The 15544-nt window shown below is 44.6% G+C and overlaps 1 protein-coding gene across 1 annotated transcript in view; it reads left to right on the top strand.

The window, feature by feature from the left end:
* RPS6KC1 (ribosomal protein S6 kinase C1) overlaps positions 1-2213 on the top strand; it is a 297897-nt gene extending 295684 nt beyond the window's left edge. Inside the window, exon 16 of the mRNA XM_082251364.1 lies at positions 1709-2213. Within this exon, the coding sequence (XP_082107490.1) occupies positions 1709-1819 (111 nt within the window). The 3' untranslated portion in view covers positions 1820-2213. The remainder of the gene's footprint in view (positions 1-1708) is intronic.
* The last annotated feature ends 13331 nt before the right edge of the window (positions 2214-15544 follow it).

The following is a 15544-nucleotide window of genomic DNA, read 5'->3' as shown; positions in this document are numbered from 1 at the left end:
ACATTCACAGACATCTACATATGCACCCTGACTGCCATTAGGTATCTGGATAAAATCCTTGGACCTATTGTCAGACCCTACGCTGGTGCAGTGGGTCCTGGGTTCCTTCTGGTGCATGACAATGCCTGGCCTCATGTGGCGAGAGTATGCAGCCAGTTCCTGGAGGATGAAGGAATTGATACCATTGATTGGGGTCCTCATGCTCGCCTGACCTAAATCCAATAGAACACCTCTGGGACATCGTTTTGGTCCATCTGAGGCCGCCAGGTTGCACCTCAGTCTCTTCAGGAGCTCAGTGATGCCTTAGTCCAGATCTGGGAGGAAATACCCCAGGACACCATCCGTCGTCTCATTTGGAGCATGCCCTGACGTTGTCAGGGATGCATACAAGCACGTGGGGGGCCATACAAACTACTAGGTACCCATTTTGAGTTGCTGCAAAAAATTTCAGAAAAATGGACAAGCCTGCTGCATTATTTTTTTACTTTGATTTTCAGGGTGTCTTTGAATTCAGCCCTCTGTAAGTTGATAATTTTCATTTCCATCAAACGACGTGGCATCCTTTCCTTCCTAACACATTACCCAGTCCATATCGGTATAGATATCCAGCATGAGATTTTTCCCCATTGAGATCTGATGTGTTTTCAAAGTGTTCCTTTAATTTTTTTTTGAGCAGTGTATTTGCATATGAGAGCACCCTGGGTATTAGGACTCTGCAGATATACAGTAGGGGGGGGGGGGGGGGGGGGTAAGGTTAAACTCAACAGGCCACTTAGGTGTCTGGTTTGCAGTTTTGCTGACAGTTTACTATGTTTTAGGAGGTGCCATTCAATAAACATCATATTTATAGAAGTATAGGCCACTGTTTTCTTAAAAACAAGAGTTTTAAGGGAGAGGTATTGCCAGAGCTCTTTTGGCTGTACTTCTCCTATGGGTCACAGCAGTGCACTTAGTTCTGCACTCCTGTGATCCAGATTCGGCAGACAGGGAGCTAAAGTCCACTGTTGGCTGACATTACAGGACCAGCCAAGGCTCTGCAGGGATCCCGATAAAAATGTTGGGATCACCCAAGATGCCTGACCAGCAGCTGGCTGAGACTTTCAGCACACCTGAGCCAGATGCTCCTGCCCCTTGCACAGCCTGATGCTCCAGTGAGCACTGGAGGGGCAGAGCAGAGAGCCAGTGACTGCTCACTGAAGACCAAGAACTAAGCGATCAGCGGTCATTGACTGCTCAGTTCTTGGTCCTATAGGCATTGAGAGACATTTGCAGCATCTGGCCGATGCTGCATCCACCTAGATGAGTAAGAATGTTTGTTTTTTTGAAAGCCCGCACTTCCCTTTTAAGTGACATTAATGCAAATTTAAATTGAGAACTGTTATAAGTACCTGGCTTATATCACTTACTTTCAGTCTCTTCAGGAGTTACAGTACTTGGAGAATCCTCTTCATCCTCCCATTAGCCTTTATGCCAGTAAGGTGCCCTGCAGTGACTTAGTGGCCAATGCAAGAAACCACAATTCTTGGTGCTGCACCAGGCATACAACACTTCCAGAAGTGTGTCAGATGATGAGAATACTCTGGCCATTTAGCTCTTAAAGGGAACAAAGATCAAATGTGTATAACATCTTTTTTATAATGATACCTTTTGTCTTATTCATTTTACTAAAATTGTTAATTTACATTTTTTTTTTTTTTTTTTTTTTTAGCTTTTGCAGTTTAATCCCTTGGAGCGCCTTGGAGCAGGAGTTGCAGGCGTGGAAGAGATCAAATCCCATCCTTTCTTTACTGGAGTGGACTGGGAGGAGTTTACAAGATGAACTGACGTCCAAGAAAAAGTTGCAAACACTGCCTACTTATATTTTACATATTGCTCAGACAGAACTGACATCACTTTGATGGGAAGAAGGTAGTAAGATACAATGTTATCAATAGCCTGTTACTGATCGCCCTGCAGTGATTGGGCAGTAGTGGGGCCCAGGACTGCTCCCCCCCTTTCCAGTTTATTTACTTTGTCTAGAAAACCGGAGCCATGTCTCTTTTCCCTATGGAACATATTGCATCCAAATAAACTATTACCCAGATATCAGAGACAAAAGGGAGAATATGGGAAGGATATTTTGCTTTGCATGTTGTTGATGATGTATGAATGCCTGTAGAAGTATAAATGTACAATTTTAAAGCTGAACTCCAAGCAGACATGAAAGGTTAGCATTTGACATTTGCTTAGAAAAACTGTATTTAAAATAGAACTACTATTATACCCAAATTTGTCTTTTTATTCGCTTCCTTCAATCATTTTCACAGTAGGAGGAGTAGAGTTGGCCAGTCATGCACTACTACATTGCGCAGTGTTCTAATTTAACACTGAGAGATAACTGAACAGAGGGATGACTTCATCAGTGTGGGGTCTTCCTTCATTTTCTTGTGAGCAGGCTAGGGGAAAACTGGTGACTAAGCCTGATAGGTTGGCAGACAGACTTTCCATTGTAATAATTAGAGGAAGTGGTATAGGTGTCTGGGTACACCTCGAACGATTTTTTGTCTGCCTAAACATCAGGCAAGCCCGTACAGTGAGGATGTGGAAAGAGCCGAACTGTAGTCTGCTGGAATGAGAAGGAACAGAAAAGGATAATTGCACTAATACTGGATTTATCATTTGATTTTAGTTAAAGCGGTAGTATACTCCACCAATAAACTTTAACCTACAGGTAATCCTATGATAAGGCTGCAGGTAAAATGAATATCTCCTAAACCTGCATGACCAGCGGACCTTCGGAGCTCTTTGCCGGCTCCTTGCCGGTAAGAAAACTCCTGCGCGCATGCGCATGAGTGATGTCATCGCGGCTCCGGCCACTCACTGAATCACCTGGAAGAGGCGCCGAGGGTCCGGGCGACTGCGTCGGGGCTTCGTTTTAGGGTAATTATTTCATAATGAGCTAGTATGCGATGCATACTAGCTCATTATGCCTTTCTCCTGCAGGGTTTGTTTTTTTTTTTTTTTTTTTTAGGAGGATACAACCTCTTTAAGTCACTAACCAAGTTATGCTGCTGCCTAGTAGAGGCAACTGAATCGCAAAACTGTCTGAACAGAATTATAACTCCTTTGGCAGATACAAAAGTTACCACCTTTTTATTTCATCTTTAGATATAGCTGTGTGTCTGGCATGCAGGTTATAAGAGAGTCTTTCAACGTAACTGAGCTGTAAATTCTGTAAATTAGGACAGTGAAATCCTCACTTTCTCTATCATTCATTGACGGACGCAGTCTCTGTTCTTCATAACCCTATTTATTAAGAACAGAAACTGCTTCCGTCAATGAACTTCAAAGAAAAGGATTTTAGGGTAAGACAAAAATCAAATTTTTGTAATGTTTTGGCTATATGTTGAAACTAAGCTTAGGATGAAATATGCAGAGTTTGTGGCTAATATAAGGGGTCTGTAAGCATGTCCAATTTTGTACGGTTGTCCATGGAATGTTTATAAAGTACAGGTAAAGTAGTAGGTAAAGACTCTGAAGAGCCAAATTTCATGTAAATGAACCACCTGTATACACACAGTGGGACAAGATGGATAATAAATATTTTTTGCTTGCACATGATTGGATGATGAAAGTCAGCGGAGCTTCTGCTCATTTACTAAGCTCTGGAGCAAGTGCTCTTGCAGACTCCAACTACACTTTACAAAGTGCACAGTCTATTTGCCCTTAGTATATTAACCCCAGAGTCTCTTCAAAGTACCCCCAACACCCCTCTCACTGTTCCTTCCTATGCAGCTGCTGCAAGATATCTGGTGCTTCCAGGTATGGGGAAGTTTGTGACTTCTTCCCATGATGCAGTGCTCTGGAATTGGGCCAGTCATTAGGCTTGAACACTGTGACATGATGTGTAAGCTCTGACGTCATCCGACACAGAGCTTACACTGGGTATTTTGTGGCTGTGGCTGTGGCAGGGGAGTGCAGTGAAAGTGAGTATAAGTGGATCAGAGGGTGGGCTTTAAAAAGACTCTCTCATGCCCTGAATGGGCATCATGACAAAGTATCTTTAAAGCTGGAGCTAGGCAGATACAAAAGGCCATACTTATTGCAGTGTAGTGGCTTAGTGGTTAGCAATCCTGTCTTGCAGCACTAGGGTCCTTAGTTCGAGTTCACAACCTGGACACTAGCTGCATAAGGCTTGCATGTTCTCCCTGTGCTTGTGTGGGTTTCCTCCCACACTCCAGAGACACGTTGTTGGTTAATTGTGTCCTATCTAAAATTTGTCCTAGTAAGTGTATGTATGCATGTGAAGTAGGGACCTTAGATTGTAAGCTCCTTGAGGGCAGGGACTGATGGGAATGTACAATATGTAAAGCACTGCGTAAATTGTTGGTGCTATATAAATACTAGTCAAAAAGAAATTAAAAAAATAAATGTATGTATTCCTTAAAAATATATGTGTGTGGAACTACAGCTCATAAAAGTACCTGTAACCTATCTAATATTCTGTAATACCTACACAGAAGAATTGGGAGAGGGAGGGCCAAACAGATGCTAATGCCTCGTTTCCACTGAGCGGTACGGTACAGTTCAGTACGGTTCGGAACGGTACACTTTGATCAGGCTTGCGTTTCCACTGCCAACAGTACCTCAGCTCAACAGTACCTCAACAGTGTAGCTCCACCCTGTTGGGACAGTACTAATGTGCTTGGTACCCCAACGGAAGGGTCCCAAAAAAGTGGTACAGTACGGTTCGGAATTAGAGTACCATTCACAACTTTTGACAATGGAAACGGCAAAAATTGCATACCGAACCGTACCACTCAGTGGAAACGAGGCATAATACATTGTTGTCAGGATAACACATGGCAGGGGTAGAGAGCAGAGTGATGACTTCATGAATGTTTTGATGCTCTTTTATTGTCAATCTACCAGTCTAGGCAAGCTGTATTGCTTAAAGCCTCGTACACACGCAACGATTGTTGGCCGTGAATTTTCGGCCAACGTGCGATCGGCCGATTTTCGGCTTGTTAGTATGATGCTTCCCACAACCGACTCCGACTTTTCGGCCGAACAAAATCTGGTGCGCATGCTATAAAATTTTTGTTGGCCGTCAACAGAACGGCCGATTTTCCGTCAGTCAGTACAGATTTCGGCAGACAAAAATCAGATGAGCAAGACTGGGCATGCTCAGAGAAGAAAAACACACGGAAAGTTAACCAGCACATGACATCACTTCTGAAGTTGGTTTTTGTTGGCCGAGATAATTCGTGTGCAGTCTAGAGCACATTTCAACCAACACAACAACACTGGACAAAAGACGGCCAATCGTTCAGCCGATAATCGTTGCGTGTGTACGAGGCTTAACTGTATTGGAGAAAAGTGAGGTCACTAAGCTGCCTATGTTTTTTGTCCGGCATGCCTAAAACAGAATACTGGTTGAACAGAACTACTGGTCTTTTAGAAGATGAAACAGTTATAAATGTATATCAACTATTTAGCTGTTTGCCTGGAGTTCAACTTTAATGATGAATTATATGTATGCATTGGAAGAGTTTAAGTAAAAAGCAAAGGGATCCAAAGTAAAATGTTAAAATGATTGCACAATAATAAAGGTCTCTACTAGGAATAATGCCTGATCAGCTTCTGGTCTCTGCGTTATGTTGATTTTTCTCAAACCCTTTAAACATATTACAGGAAACCTTTGGATGAACCGCTTGTTCACCCCTATGTGTGCGACAGATTGCACACCGGAGCGGCAGGTTTTAATTCTCTCTTTGTGTATACTTAACCGGCTTGCTCCTTTTGTGCAGCTACTTCATACTGGATGATGGTACAAAAACATATTCTGCCCTCATTATGAAGTGCATTACAATACATTTACTGGTTCAGTATGTCCAAGAGTACAGTGCAGAGCTGCAGGCAAAGTCATTTCCTTGCGCAACAAAGTTACACAAGCCTTATTAGATTAAAAAAAAAAAAAATGTTTAATTCTAGAGAAAAAACTGCACTTTACACTACTTTTACTGTTGTTTCTTTTACTATAGAAATGAATGTACAAGAAAATATTTTGTATCCATTAACCACTTTACGTCCAGCCGCCGCAAATGTACTGCGGCAGGCTGGCTCTCCCAGGCAAAGTTCCGTACATGTACGGCGCTCACCTGGGGGGAGCTAGGGGGCAAGCGCTCGCCACCAGCGGGGCGCACCCGCCCCCGCTCGTCAGCCCGGGGAGCCAGTGCGTGTGACAGGTGGCTCCGATGGCCGCTGGCCACTCGCAATCTCCCCCTGCTGTCAGAAAAGGATGGACAGCTGATGTAAATACAGCGATCTGTCCTTCCTGAGATGATCACAGAGACCATGCGATCCTGCTATATAGGATCACATGTCTCTATGGTCATCTCACAAGCCCAACCCCCCCCCCCCTACAGTTAGAATCACTCCCCTAGGCTTACATTTAACCCATTAATCACCCATAGTATTAACACCTTCCCTGCCAGTGTCACTATTACAATGACAGTGCATATTTTTAGCACTGATTACTGTAGTAATGTCACTGGTACCCCCAAAAGTGTAATAAAAGTCAGTTAGGGGTCCGATCTGTCCGCCGCAATGTCGCAGTCCTGCAAAAAATTGCAGATCGCCACCATTACTAGTAAAAAAAAAAAAAAAAACAAACAATAAAAATGACATAAAACTTTCCTGTAGTTAGTAAACGCAAACATTTTTGCGCATACCAATAAAACTACGCTTATTGCGATTTTTTTTTTTACCGAAAATATGTAGCAGAAAACAAATTGGCCTAAAATGTTAAATTTTGATTTTTACATTTTTTTTTTTGGGGAATGTTATATAGCAGAATGTGAAAAATATTGTTTTTTTTTTCAAAATTGTCGCTCGTTTTTTGTTTATAGCACAAAAAATAAAAATTGCAGAGGTAATCAAATACCACCAGAAGAAAGCTCTATTTGTGGGAAAAAAAGGACGTCAATTTTGATTGGGTACAGCGTCGCACGACCGCACAATTGTCCATTAAAGTCACGCAGTGCCGAATCGCAAAATAGGGCCTTGTCATTAAGCAGCAAAATCTTCCGGTCTTAAAGTGGTTAAAATGAACCTGAACTCAGTGCACATTTGCTGCTGTATACAGGGGACATCTAGAAATATTGTTCATTACCCTAAAAAAAAAAATCAACCTTTTTGCCTGGAATTATTCCTAAAAACTACCAGTGCACTTTCTGTTCCAAGGCAATGTCTTAAGCCTCATAGTTGTATATATGTGTAAGATCACCTAAGTCACTGCTGCCTCTGACTGCTGGGCTCACCAGATTTGGAGTGATTCGGTGATTTCACCACTGTGCTGCTCACTTTTCTCCTGCTGGAGAGGAAGATGTACCTGAGGACCTGCAATGCAAGTAATCTTCCTGCTTCTGCTTCACTCATTCTGTAAATCTGTGATTTTAGAACTTCTCTTGCTGCTTGACTATTCCTTCCTCAGCCATCAGACCACCGGTCATCAGAGGAGCAGGTCTGACATGCAGAAGCAAAGTCATGCTTCTCTACCAAGATAGCCACCTTCCATTCAGAAACTTAGTGCAAGAAAAGGCATGGCAGGTTAGTAATGGGGAAAACATCTGGCAACTCTGGTGACCAATCATTTGCTTTATTTGGTCCACAGTTCATATTTTCTACGTTCCTCTTCCAGCTGTACCTCAAATATTGTTTTCCAAAAAACAGCCCAAACAAAATCCAAGTAGTGCTTGTGCCAGTCCATTTTTAGCTGCAATTTATGAAGGGCATGGCAAATGTAACATGTATTATGATTGTAATTTTTAATTTATCTCCTTCAAACAAAGTAAAAAAAATTACAAAAAATATACTGGGAATTAAGGAATATGAAAGTAAACAAATAATTTGATATAGCTCTCACATGATTAAAGTGATAATAAACACACTGTTTAATTCACACTGCCCTTCTATTTCTGTATATGGATGATGGCACTGTAATTATTTTCATTGAAAAAAAAAAAACTCTAATTACCCTTTTCCTCATCATTCTACAGCTGTCACGTGACCTAGATCTTTCCCAGCCTGTCTGCAGGGAAACATAAGCAGGAGGAGCTTTTAGTCCTCTGCTGCTGGTTATATAATGACAATCAAAATAAAAAAAAACAGCCTTTGGAATACAGAGTAAAAAAAAAAAATGATTATCAATAAACTGTTTAAATTGTCACACAAATATATATTTGAAATTAAATCTTTATTATTTTTTGGAAATAGCATGGTGTGGGCAAATTTCTGCCAGCCACAGGCTGTTTCAGGTCCCTCCAGCCTGTGTCATAGAATAAGAGGGAGGTGAAGCCTCTATCAATCTCAATGTAATATCCCACCCCATTGTATTTAGCTGGTTAATGGGCATGGAGGAGGAGGGAGGGAGTCGCTGTCATTTACCACAGTGTATACGCCCACATGTGTGACTCTCTAGTCTCATGGGCTGCTCAGATGTGATAGGGAGGAAATTCTCAGCAAAGAAACTCACTAAAAATTGAGCATGTGCAGAGCTGCCACCACAGCTCTGCAAAATCCCCAACTGCATTGGGGACATGGACAGGATGGGGAGATAGAGAACAGCAGGATCAACCAGGTTTTTTTCAAAACACAGAAAACAAACCTCATAGTGACTGAGTATGAACAGCATGTAATACACCATTTATTGATAGTTTTGTTTTTATGATGTGGGTTTAGTGACACTTTAATACAAATCTATAAATGTGCTAAAACCATTCCCTTAAATTCAATAAAACACATCACCTCAGCTCAGATTGGGAAACTGTTCATTCTCTGATCAGAGCAATCAGAGCTGGATTTGACTGATAATGCCACTATGCCATTTGTAAAGTTTCACAATGCTCTAAGGGAAATATAACAGATCTGCTGTATGTGCTAATCCATAAATATAATTTATATGTATAGGAAGGTTAATGCAGGAGGAGAGACTGCACACTTGGAAAGTTAAATGAGAAGTATCGTAAATAAAAAATAAACTTTTTATATTCACCTAGGTGGTTGTTGCATCTGTTCCCTGCTGCCTCTAGACTGAGAACTGTGTGACCGGCAGTCACTGGCTCTCTGCTCTGTCTCTCCAGTGCTCACTGGAGCTCTGGGCTGTGCAGGGGGTGGGAGCGGCTGGCTCAGGCTCTCAGCTTTGCGCTGGGAGGCTGACCCAGCTGCCGGTCCAGGTAACTAGGTGGGTCCCGACATTAAAGTCAGGATTTCTCCAGAGCCTGGACTGGCTGAGTGACATCAGCCAACAGCAGACTTTAGCTCACTGTCATCTGAATATGGGTCACAGGAGTGCAGAATAAAGTGCACTCCTGTGACCAACAGGAGAAGGAGGGCCAAAAGAACTCTGGCCCTACTTCTCATTTAACGCACTGGATTCCTTCACACCAAGAGTAAAGTGCAAAAAGGATCAGTGAGATCTGCCTCATAGTGCAAACACTTTACTCCCCTGTATCCATGTCACCAGTGAGATTTGCCTCCCAACACACACACTTTACTCCTCGTGTTTACATATTATCAGTGAATTCTGCACTTTAGTACACACCGCTCACCTTATCCGTGTCAACAGTGAGATCTGCACCCCAGTGCACAGAACTCACTCCCCGTTTTCCATACCATCAGTGAGATCTGCACCCCAGTGCACAGAACTCACTCCCCGTTTTCCATACCATCAGTGAGATCTGCACCCCAGTGCACAGAACTCACTCCCCGTTTTCCATACCATCAGTGAGATCTGCACCCCAGTGCACAGAACTTACTCCCCGTTTTCCATACCATCAGTGAGATCTGCACCCCAGTGCACAGAACTCACTCCCCGTTTTCCATACCATCAGTGAGATCTGCAGACCAGTGCACAGAACTCACTCCCCATTTTCCATACCATCAGTGAGATCTGCACTCCAGTGCACAGAACTCACTCCCCATTTTCCATACCATCAGTGAGATCTGCACTCCAATGCACAGAACTCACTCCCCATTTTCCATAGCATTAGTGAGATCTGCACCCCAGTGCACAGAACTCACTCCCCGTTTTCCATACCATCAGTGAGATCTGCACCCCAGTGCACAGAACTTACTCCCCGTTTTCCATACCATCAGTGAGATCTGCACCCCAGTGCACAGAACTCACTCCCCGTTTTCCATACCATCAGTGAGATCTGCAGACCAGTGCACAGAACTCACTCCCCATTTTCCATACCATCAGTGAGATCTGCACTCCAATGCACAGAACTCACTCCCCATTTTCCATAGCATTAGTGAGATCTGCACCCCAGTGCACAGAACTCACTCCCCATTTTCCATACCATCAGTGAGATCTGCACTCCAATGCACAGACCTCACTCCCCATTTTCCATACCATCAGTGAGATCTGCACTCCAATGCACAGAACTCACTCCCTATTTTCCATACCATCAGTGAGATCTGCACTCCAATGCACAGAACTCGCTCCCCATTTTCCATACCATCAGTGAGATCTGCACCCCAGTGCACAGAACTCACTCCCCGTTTTCCATACCATCAGTGAGATCTGCACCCCAGTGCACAGAACTCACTCCCCGTTTTCCATACCATCAGTGAGATCTGCACCCCAGTGCACAGAACTCACTCCCCGTTTTCCATACCATCAGTGAGATCTGCACTTCAATGCACAGAACTCACTCCCCATTTTCCATAGCATTAGTGAGATCTGCACTCCAATGCACAGAACTCACTCCCCATTTTCCATACCATCAGTGAGATCTGCACTCCAATGCACAGAACTCACTCCCTATTTTCCATACCATCAGTGAGATCTGCACTCCAATGCACAGAACTCACTCCCCATTTTCCATACCATCAGTGAGATCTGCACCCCAGTGCACAGAACTCACTCCCCGTTTTCCATACCATCAGTGAGATCTGCACACCAGTGCACAGAACTCAATCCCCATTTTCCATACCATCAGTGAGATCTGCACTCCAGTGCACAGAATTCACTCCCCGTTTTCCATACCATCAGTGAGATCTGCACACCAGTGCACAGAACTCACTCCCCATTTTCCATACCATCAGTGAGATCTGCACACCAGTGCACAGAACTCACTCCCCATTTTCCATACCATCAGTGAGATCTGCACTCCAATGCACAGAACTCACTCCCCATTTTCCATACCATCAGTGAGATCTGCACTCCAGTGCACAGAACTCACTCCCCATTTTTCATACCATCAGTGAGATCTGCACTCCAGTGCACAGAACTCACTCCCCATTTTCCATACCATCAGTGAGATCTGCACCCCAGTGCACAGAACTCACTCCCCGTTTTCCATACCATCAGTGAGATCTGCACCCCAGTGCACAGAACTCACTCCCCATTTTCCATACCATCAGTGAGATCTGCACCCCAGTGCACAGAACTCACTCCCCATTTTCCATACCATCAGTGAGATCTGCACTCCAGTGCACAGAACTAACTCCCCATTTTCCATACCATCAGTGAGATCTGCACTCCAATGCACAGAACTCACTCCCCATTTTCCATACCATCAGTGAGATCTGCACCCCAATGCACAGAACTCACTCCCCATTTTCCATACCATCAGTGAGATCTGCACCCCAGTGCACAGAACTCACTCCCCGTTTTCAATACCATCAGTGAGATCTGCACACCAGTGCACAGAACTCACTCCCCATTTTCCATACCATCAGTGAGATCTGCACACCAGTGCACAGAACTCACTCCCCATTTTCCATACCATCAGTGAGATCTGCACTCCAATGCACAGAACTCACTCCCCATTTTCCATACCATCAGTGAGATCTGCACTCCAGTGCACAGAACTCACTCCCCATTTTTCATACCATCAGTGAGATCTGCACTCCAGTGCACAGAACTCACTCCCCATTTTCCATACCATCAGTGAGATCTGCACCCCAGTGCACAGAACTCACTCCCCATTTTCCATACCATCAGTGAGATCTGCACCCCAATGCACAGAACTCACTCCCCATTTTCCATACCATCAGTGAGATCTGCACCCCAGTGCACAGAACTCACTCCCCATTTTCCATACCATCAGTGAGATCTGCACTCCAGTGCACAGAACTAACTCCCCATTTTCCATACCATCAGTGAGATCTGCACTCCAATGCACAGAACTCACTCCCCATTTTCCATACCATCAGTGAGATCTGCACCCCAGTGCACAGAACTCACTCCCCATTTTCCATACCATCAGTGAGATCTGCACCCCAGTGCACAGAACTCACTCCCCGTTTTCAATACCATCAGTGAGATCTGCACACCAGTGCACAGAACTCACTCCCCATTTTCCATACCATCAGTGAGATCTGCACTCCAATGCACAGAACTCACTCCCCATTTTCCATACCATCAGTGAGATCTGCACTCCAGTGCACAGAACTCACTCCCCATTTTTCATACCATCAGTGAGATCTGCACTCCAGTGCACAGAACTCACTCCCCATTTTCCATACCATCAGTGAGATCTGCACCCCAGTGCACAGAACTCACTCCCCGTTTTCCATACCATCAGTGAGATCTGCACCCCAGTGCACAGAACTCACTCCCCATTTTCCATACCATCAGTGAGATCTGCACCCCAGTGCACAGAACTCACTCCCCATTTTCCATACCATCAGTGAGATCTGCACTCCAGTGCACAGAACTAACTCCCCATTTTCCATACCATCAGTGAGATCTGCACTCCAATGCACAGAACTCACTCCCCATTTTCCATACCATCAGTGAGATCTGCACCCCAATGCACAGAACTCACTCCCCATTTTCCATACCATCAGTGAGATCTGCACCCCAGTGCACAGAACTCACTCCCCGTTTTCCATACCATCAGTGAGATCTGCACACCAGTGCACAGAACTCACTCCCCATTTTCCATACCATCAGTGAGATCTGCACTCCAATGCACAGAACTCACTCCCCATTTTCCATACCATCAGTGAGATCTGCACCCCAGTGCACAGAACTCACAGTATTCATACCATCAGTGAGATCTGCACTCCAGTGCACAGAGCTCATTTACTGTATTCATACCACCAGTGAGATCAGCACTCCAGTCCACAGAGTTCACTCCCCAGTATCCATACTACCTGTGAGATCCACATTCCAATGCACAGAGCTCACTCCCCAGTATCTGTGTCATTTGACTTTCAATAAACATCCGCACTTCAGTCCTCTGTCTCCGTGCTATCAGTAAGATCTATATTCTAGTAAGCATGGCTCACTCCACTGTATCTATATCATCAGTGAGGTCTGCCCTGCAGTACCTATACCTCACACACATGCTAAACCCTGTTTTCTCTATCGCTCATTGACAGACGTAGTCCTCGGTGATAAAGCACCTTCGGGTTATGTTGCCTCCACAGGAGTAGGACTAGACAGGAAATAAAATGTAGTAAATTGGGGAATTAACCGCGCTAAAGGAATAAAACAAACAAGCAGCAACTTCAAGTGTGACCACACCCTAAAGAATATATGTAAATCAAGTTGCGCTAATGTGATCTATGGAGGTATAAAGTCCACAAAGTCCCAATATTGATGACAGATGGAAAATATCTTGGGTAAGATCCTGAACTCGACTCCCTTAAGAGTGTACGCTTACCAGATTGAGGTAAGAATAAAGCGGATATGCTTAATCTTGTCACTTTGATAGATGATCCAGGCCCGTGTGAGCAGTGAACTCGGAGGTCATTGGATTATGTAAAAAATACAAACAAACGCAATAGCGTAAAACCCAACAAAAAAATATAGTATCACCTTGAGTGTGACTTAAAGTGGAGATTGGGAAACGTGTAAAAGGCTGCCACCAAGATAGCAGAGTGAAACAAAAAAAATTTTATGAAAATTTATAAAAATTTAGGGGTGAATAACCCTAACAAAACAGATGCAGGATAAGGTGCAAAAAATATTCCAGTTGGAGTTGCCTCTTACCAGACAAAATTAAATTATAAGCCCAAGTGAAAGATAAAGTGTTGAAGATATGTGTTTGGACCATCACCAACTAAATCAGCCTCTTACCAAAAACAAGTTTAAAGCAAGTGTGTAGAAATCAATCCAAGTGACACAGGATGCAATACCAGATAAGCACCAGTAGGGGTCGCCTCTTACCAGATGTTAAACTCAGTCAAGCTTGTATGGAAATCAATAATCGGGGTCCAAACATGAATTCTGGGATCCTCGTTGGTCATTAAATCGATTCCTCCCCAGTGTTCCTGTACCTCCAGAGATGCCGGTCTCACAAAATGCTCTGGCCACACCCTAGGGGCAGTCCCAGAGGGTATATCCTCTCTCTCTCTGCCTCAGCAAATCAGTTTTTTTCTGTCTAGTCAGGAGTAAGGACCTAGATACCTTGCTGGGATCTTCGGTCCTGGCAGGATTTTTTTCTTAGAAAAGATTTTTTAGACAGCTTTTTTTCTCCAGTTTTCCTGTGAGATCTTCAAGCAAGAAAGCTGAACTGGGCGACGGGCGGGATGTTGAGATCCAGTGGTCACCCCAGTTCAGCCTACGAGCGCGTGCAGGCCATAGCTCCGCGCTGGGTCGGCCGCGACATTGTCCCACTGGAGGGACTGACCCTGCGAGTTAAACGTCTCGCTGAAACGCCAAAGACCATGAGTCACGGCGTCCGTATTGGTCGACAGCCCTCCAACTTCGGTGGAGAGGGGTACTGTCAGGAATGGCGCCCGCCTGGTTCCGGTATTTTGAGTAGTATGTTCCCCCTTTCCCCCTGACGGGTCTTGTGGTGAACGCGGGCCCCTCTCTGTAATGGTAAGGATGGGTTCCCCTCTATCCTATAACATGTCACAGATCTCCCTAATTGAGTGTGATTTTTGTGTACAAAAAGCCAGCAGGCTTGGTTTGGGAGCTGATAATCTAATTACAAAGTATGTTTAAATGATTGTAATATGTGGCAGCACTGGAAGCTTACTGTGTTACAAGAAGTATCCTACCTGTCAGAAGTCACAGGACAGGGATGCGGCTTGCCAGGTCATTCCTCCAGCTGAAGCAGGTCTCCCGACGGCCATGCGGTTCCGCCAGGGTTCAGTACCGCCGGTCAAGCTGATCTCCATGAGAGTAAGGTTTTGCGATGCCTGGTTACTGCAGGACGCCGCTATGCTGTGCAAACCGCTGTAGATCGCACGAGGCCGCCATTTTGGCGTAGCCTCGTGTCTGCAGCATGGGGGCGGCCATGTTTGAGGTGACTCCAACACCACGTGGAGCTAGGGGAGGCGCCGGAAGGCGTGCAGAGGGGCGGAGCCGCCTCCTTTCTTCCTGGGCAGCCAGCCAAAAGACTTCCTGTTTGTGGACACAGCGCTGTAACCTGTTGCAAGTGAACTCTGAGCATCAAGTGGTGAGCCTGGGGGTCTATCTCTCTCTCTCTCTCTCGCTCGATAGGGATCCCTAGCAGGTAACACTGAGGGGCTTTTGTGGCGCTGGGGGTCTGGAAAAAAAAAAAAAAAAGTTTTTTATTTAAGTTGGATTGAAGTT

This window comes from Pelophylax lessonae (assembly GCF_965119305.1).
Source record: "Pelophylax lessonae genome assembly, chromosome: 3".
NCBI classification, from domain to species: Eukaryota; Metazoa; Chordata; class Amphibia; order Anura; family Ranidae; genus Pelophylax; species Pelophylax lessonae.
This window is presented reverse-complemented; position numbering and strand designations above follow the sequence as displayed.